Below are 6316 nucleotides of genomic sequence, written 5' to 3' on the forward strand. Positions count from 1 at the left end.
TCACTATCTATCTATCTCCAAAAGTGTGATAAGTAAAAGCACATTGGGTGAAAATGAGGGCTGTGGTGTGAGAGAGAGGCCTCCAGGAGTTAGAGAAGGGAGAGCTCAGTGTGGGCTGGGGCAGTCAGGGAAGGTTGCTGGAGGAGGTGGTCCTTTGCTAGGAAGCCTTGAAAGACCATAAGCAGGGGCAGCGGTCTCTCCTAATCTTTAGACTCTGTGCACCAAAGTGCACCTCTGTTTCCAGAACACAAGTCAGGAGCATCTTTCTGTGCCAGCCCTCAGCCTCTCTGCTCTTCTTTTAAGCCCACTCCCTCCTGCTTGGTGCTTCATAGACCCGGAAAAGAGCAGCGTGTCTGGTGAAACCTTCTGAGACAGTGGACATGCTCTTTATCTGCCAGTCCAATTTGGTGACCACCAGTCACGTGTAGCTAATGAGCACTTGAAATGTCACTGGTGGGAATTAGTGAGCATGAGGAACTGAATTTTTCATTGTATTTCATTTGAATTACAATGAATTCAAAATTTAAAATTTAAAGTCACATGTGGACAGAGTAGGGATAGTGGCAAGACTATGGGGATGGGAGTCTGAAAAGATCTGCATCCTGGCTTCACTCGATACTGGCTATGTGATTGTTGCTGCATCTCTCTGAGCCCCAATCAGCTCATGTGCTGAGTGGGAATAATTGTCCCCATCCTGCCCTGCTGTCGTGCATCTACTGCCAAGTCTGCCCCCTCCGGGCTCCGTTTCATCACCTTCGAATCTCTCAGGCCCCGTCCCTCCTGGGCCTCCTGGGATTTTAAGATGGAGGGTGGGGACTGAGAGCGGTGGCTGCTCTAGGGCAGGGCTTGTTCCAGTCTGATGAGAAGTGCCAGGGAGGCAGTGGTGTCAGATGGCGATTTGTGTGGCCTCCCCTCACAGACAGCTTCTGGGAGGCTCTGGGTGGGAAGGCCGCCTACCGCACGTCCCCACGGCTGAAGGACAAGAAGATGGATGCCCACCCTCCTCGCCTCTTTGCCTGCTCCAACAAGATCGGACGTTTTGTGGTGAGTGCCTTCATGCCCCCGGGGGGGGGGGGGGGGGCGGAGGTTGAGGGGCATGTTTCAGGGAGCAGGGCCCAGGGCAGCAGGGGCAAGAGAAGCAGATCTGCTGGCACAGCACAGAGGAGGGAGCCCCCTGCTGGCCAGAGCCAGCTCTGCAGCTCCCTCCTCTGCTGTGGGGAGTCTTCCCAGGGAAAGAAGAGGGCTGGCTGTGTGCTTTGTTTCACCTCTTCCGTTCCTTCCCAGATCGAAGAGGTCCCTGGCGAGCTCATGCAGGAAGACCTGGCCACCGATGACGTCATGCTCCTGGACACCTGGGACCAGGTGGGTGAAGGACAGAAGGCAAAGGCTCTCAGGGCCCGAGGGAGCGGGAGGACCTAGGCAGTGCCAGGTGTTGCTGGAAAAGTGCATTTCAAATCCTAGTCATCTGTGTGCTCTGCCAGCTGAGGGCTTGTCCAGACCTGCGCCTGGAACCTCCCCTCCTCCTCCGGCAGGGAGTTTGGCCAGCACCCTCATGCACTTTTTATTTCACATCTCACCTCCAGGTCTTTGTCTGGGTTGGAAAGGATTCTCAAGAGGAGGAGAAGACGGAAGCCTTGAACTCTGGTGAGGACTCAAGTCTGCCTGTGGGTCGTTTCACACGGTGGGGTGGGAGCAGCTTCCTTAGAGTCTGGGAGTTCATGACAGTGGGGTGAGGACTTACTCACCCATGGTCGGTCCCACGGGAGCCCTGCCTGGGGTGGAGAGAGAACAGCTCAGCGCCTTCAGAAAGCCTCAGGTCATGCTAGGAGCAGAGAGCAGCTGCTCGAGTTCCCAGAATGCCTAAGGACTGATCTTACTGGGGTTTCTGTGATGGAAAGCAGAATGGACCTGATTTGGGAGCCGGGACTCCCAGAGCTGGTTCTTTAACATCTCCCATTAGGGGACAGCAAGAGAAAAATGAGGCAGGAAGTTAAGCTGTAACCCTTCTGGGTTCCTGGGCGGGTGGTGGGAGAGTCCTCTGAGTATCATTGCATTTAAGGGACAGTGGTGTCCCAGTGCAGAGATTGGGCATTAGGGACAGTAGGACCGAAAACCATCTAAGCCAAGGGAACTCCTGCTCTGAACCCTCTCCCTGGCGAGGGAGGCACTGAGGATTTCTGGTTTCCTTCTCCTGCATGTGTGTATGCAGCTAAGCGGTATATCGAGACGGACCCAGCGAATCGTGACAGGCGGACCCCCATCACCATGGTCAAGCAAGGCTTTGAGCCCCCCTCCTTCGTGGGCTGGTTCCTCGGCTGGGATGACGACTACTGGTCTATGGACCCCTTGGACAGGGCCCTTGCAGACCTGGCTGCCTGAGGAAGGGCAGGCCCCACCCCTGTCACTGGTCAGTGCCTTCTAGAACTGTCCATCCCTCATAGTAGGGCCACCCTGATGTGCGTGTGTTTTTTTACAGTAGCCAAAAACAGCCCTGCAAACATTCAGGGTCCTATCAAAATTGTCTCAAGAATCAGTGCTTTTGGGAATTGAATTCAATAAAAGCTTTTCTGAAGTGCGTTAGCCTGCTGTGGCTCAGTGTGTCCTGGTAATTACTCTGAGGATGCCCAGGGAGGGGCCTCACAGGTGCCTGGGTACAAGTGCAGCAGCTGCATTCACTCTGCGTGTTAATCCTGGTCCTTCAAGAAGCAGGTGCCGCCGAAACCGGTTTGGCTCAGTGGATAGAGCGTCGGCCTGTGGACTGAAAGGTCCCAGGTTCGATTCCGGTCAAGGGCATGTACCTGGGTTGCGGGCACATCCCCAGTAGGGGGTGTGCAGGAGGCAGCTGATCGATGTTTCTCTCTCATCGATGTTTCTAACTCTCTATCTCTCTCCCTTCCTCTCTGTATAAAAAAGCAATAAAATATTTTAAAAAAAAAAGAAGCAGGTGCCAAGGTGAAATGAAATGTGCACAGGCTGTGTAGGGGAACTGCCGTGTGAGGGAAGTGGAGGGAACTGGGGAAGGCCTGAGAGTCAGCAGACCCAGATGCAAGTCCATCCCAAGTGAAGGAGAGGGAGAGAAGCTTGGGTGGAAGCATCGTACATGCTGGGCAGTCCAGGAAGGTTTGGCAAAGCTTCTGGGGAACCCTTGAGCCAAAGTCCAAAAAAATGTTTTTAATGGTACAGTCCCTTTTTGTTGTTATATTTTGTGTGGTAAACTATACATAACATAATATATATCATTGTGACCACTTGTAAGCATACAATTCAGTGGCATTAAATACAATGTTGTGTAGCCATCCCCAGACATCTATATATATAAAAGGCTAATATGCTAAGTGTCTCTCCTACCGTCTGACCAGTCACTATGATGTGCACTGACCGCCAGGGGCAGTGCTCAAAGCAGGAGCTGCTGAGCTGCAGTGACTTGGCAGTGGCGGTTCTTGGGTGACAAACCCTGGAACCAGAGAGGAGGGAGCCCGATTCCTTTCGGGGCCACGCAATTCCACCTTTGGCCATGGGTTATGTTGTTGCTGGAGCACTGTTGGCCCCGATTCTGGTTTACTGCACATTTGCATTTGCGTTCCACACCCTGTACTAAAGCAACTTTGCAGAGTGCCCTCTCGCTCCAGGACTCCTCGGGGGATGTCAGAGAGCCGGTTTCGGCCCAATCCCTGCAGGCCAGGCTGAGGGGCCCCACCTGCCGGAGGGACCCCGCTCACTCCACAGAAGCCTTTTGAGCCACAGTGCCATCCCAGCTGCAGCCGGCCAGGAAGGGACCACGGGAGGTTGGCTCCAGTGCGTTCCTGGCCCATCTGTCTCTCCCAGTCCCGCCCCACTGTCCATCTTCTAATTAATTTCCTTTCAATGTGCATGAATTCGTGCACCAGGCCTCTAGTTTGTCATAATCCCCAACATAAAATCTGTGTCCATTAAACAGGAATTTCTTATTCTCCCATTCCCCACCCTGTTCCCCTAGCCCAGTAGTCGGCAAACTGCAGCTCGTGGGCCACATGTGGCTCTTTGGCCCCTTGAGTGTGGCTCTTCCACAAAATACCGACTTCTGCGCATGGACCACAAAGTTTCAATCGTACTGTACATGCACACCCACACGTGGTATTTTGTGGAAGAGCCACACTCAAGGGGCCAAAGAGCCGCATGTGGCTCATGAGCTGCAGTTTGCCGACCACTGCCCTAGCCTGTTTAACCTTTATTCTTTATGTCTCTATGAATTTACCATTCTAGGTGCCTCATATAAATGTAATCATCCAATATTTGTCCTGTGTGTCTGGCATATTTCACTGATGCATACATTTTGTAGCATATGTAAAAATGCCATTCCTTTTTGTGACTAATATGCCATTAAATGTATATGGGTAGGCCCCTCTTTCCAAAAGATCCTGTTAGGCCTCCTCCCTTTTGCGTAAGATCAGAATTAGTACGGTAACAGCTTTTATGTAAAAACTCTTCAGATTTCCTTTGGTTAGCAAAACCAGGTACTAAAGTAGGTCTTTCACAAAAGCAAAGTGGTGCAACTGCACTTTTGTAAAGCGGAGGATACTCTTGCTTGATGCCATTTCGGCTTATGAAAGGTTTCATAGGAACACCCTCATTTCCGACAGCAGGGTACACCACATTTTATTTTTTCATCGCTGGACATACGGGTCCTTTCCACTTTCAACTATTTGAATAAAGATGCTGTGATCATTGGTGTACAAATATCTTTTTGATTCAGAGTTGTTGTTAAGCCTAGGACGGAGAAAGGGGATAACGAGATGATAGGTGGACAGTTACTTTGTTGGAGACTTTTTGGGGCCAGATGCTGAACATAATTACTAATAGTAATGGTTCCTTCAGTCCTGGGACATCTAGTAATTTTAAGAGGGCTTAATTTCCAGCCTGTTTCTCCCCCCCCCCCCCCCTTAATTTTTAAGGGAAGTTTCCTAGCCTCCATTGTGGTGACTAACTCTAGAGTTTCCTAAAATCTCAGTTTTCTTAGTGGTTTGAATTTCCTTTCTTAACAAACTCTTTTGGCTATAGGGCAGATTGAAAAGGGCTTTATCCTATTAGCACATGTGAATCCTTTTGGCAAATCCTAGCCTGATCTGAGCTCAGAGCTGCCGAAATTTAGAGATTATCCAGTTCAGGGGTTCTTAAATCTTCTGACAGGCAGAGGGATGGGATCAGCACAAATTTGTATGAAATTTGAAGTTGTATGCAAATTTGTGCTCTATAGCTTCCAACACATTCTCAAAAGATCTGAGACCCAAACAGGTAAGAGTCCAATTTCTTATTTTAACAGGTGAGGTCACATTACAAGTTCCCTGATGTAGTGGGAAAGCACTGAAGAACAAAGGTTTTAAACTAGGCTCTGTAGAATTCTATGAGATGCTTCAGTGATTTTATGACTATTTGATTCAAATTCCATTTTTAAAGTGATAATAAATAGCACAGGGCCCTTGAAATAAAATGGAGGAACTAAGAGAATGTAGAGCCTGATTTAAGGCTCTAATTTCCTTTTATAACTTCAATTACTATTTTTGCTTTTAAAAAAGCCTCATTGATAGACATTAAGTAAATGTTATAAATGTGATTTAAGAATTTATCCTGATAAGACACTTCAAATCTTTTACCAGTGTACAGTTTCCTTTGGAAAAAAAAGAGGATGGAGTTTCTGCTAAAAAGTTTGAAAACCACTGGTTCACTATTTACTAGCTGAGCAACCTTGGGAAGACCCGGTGTTGTGAAGATCACAGAAATAATGTAGTTTAAAGGGCCATGTAAGCTTAAAGGTCCATGGAACCCGGGTATCCTCCAGCTCAGCCTGGTGTTGTAACATGTTATGGTTACAAACCCCCAATCTACTACCCTCACCTGGACTGAACTTTGGCCTAGCTCTGATGGCCCAAAATGAAAGTTCAAATTTAAGGCCTGTTTGGGTTGGAGTGCAAAGTTTCACTAATCAAATGAACTGTCAGTCTTGTGAAGGTGTTGTCTGTATATTAAATGACTGCTGGTCTGGTGTATATGGGGGTGGTGGAGGCAGGCACTGTCCCATGGAAATGCATTTAGACATCCTGAGTCTTTGGCATTAGACAGTTCCATGTTTGATCCCATCTCTGCTCCTTACCAACCATGTGACTTTGGGTAAGTTTTAACCTTTGAGCCCCAGTATCCTTATCTATAAAATGGGGACAGTAAAGTATCTTCATCAAGCTGTTTTGGGGATAAAATGATAGAATGTATGTACAAGTATTTGAGCACAGAGCTGGGTACCTGGTGATCCACAAATAGAAGCCACTAAGTCAAGACAGTTCTT

At 48.7% G+C, this 6316-nt stretch overlaps 1 protein-coding gene across 3 annotated transcripts in view; it reads left to right on the forward strand.

The window, feature by feature from the left end:
• GSN (gelsolin) overlaps positions 1–2580 on the forward strand; it is a 51270-nt gene extending 48690 nt beyond the window's left edge. For all 3 annotated transcript variants that reach the window (XM_006091112.3, XM_006091110.3, XM_006091111.1), the window contains 4 exons: positions 920–1044; positions 1285–1362; positions 1584–1644; positions 2210–2580. In XM_006091112.3, coding sequence (XP_006091174.1) covers positions 920–1044; positions 1285–1362; positions 1584–1644; positions 2210–2379 — 434 coding nt within the window. In that variant the 3' untranslated portion in view covers positions 2380–2580. The remainder of the gene's footprint in view (positions 1–919; positions 1045–1284; positions 1363–1583; positions 1645–2209) is intronic.
• The last annotated feature ends 3736 nt before the right edge of the window (positions 2581–6316 follow it).

This window comes from Myotis lucifugus, unplaced genomic scaffold, assembly GCF_000147115.1.
Source record: "Myotis lucifugus unplaced genomic scaffold, Myoluc2.0 scaffold_87, whole genome shotgun sequence".
Lineage (NCBI taxonomy): Eukaryota > Metazoa > Chordata > Mammalia > Chiroptera > Vespertilionidae > Myotis > Myotis lucifugus.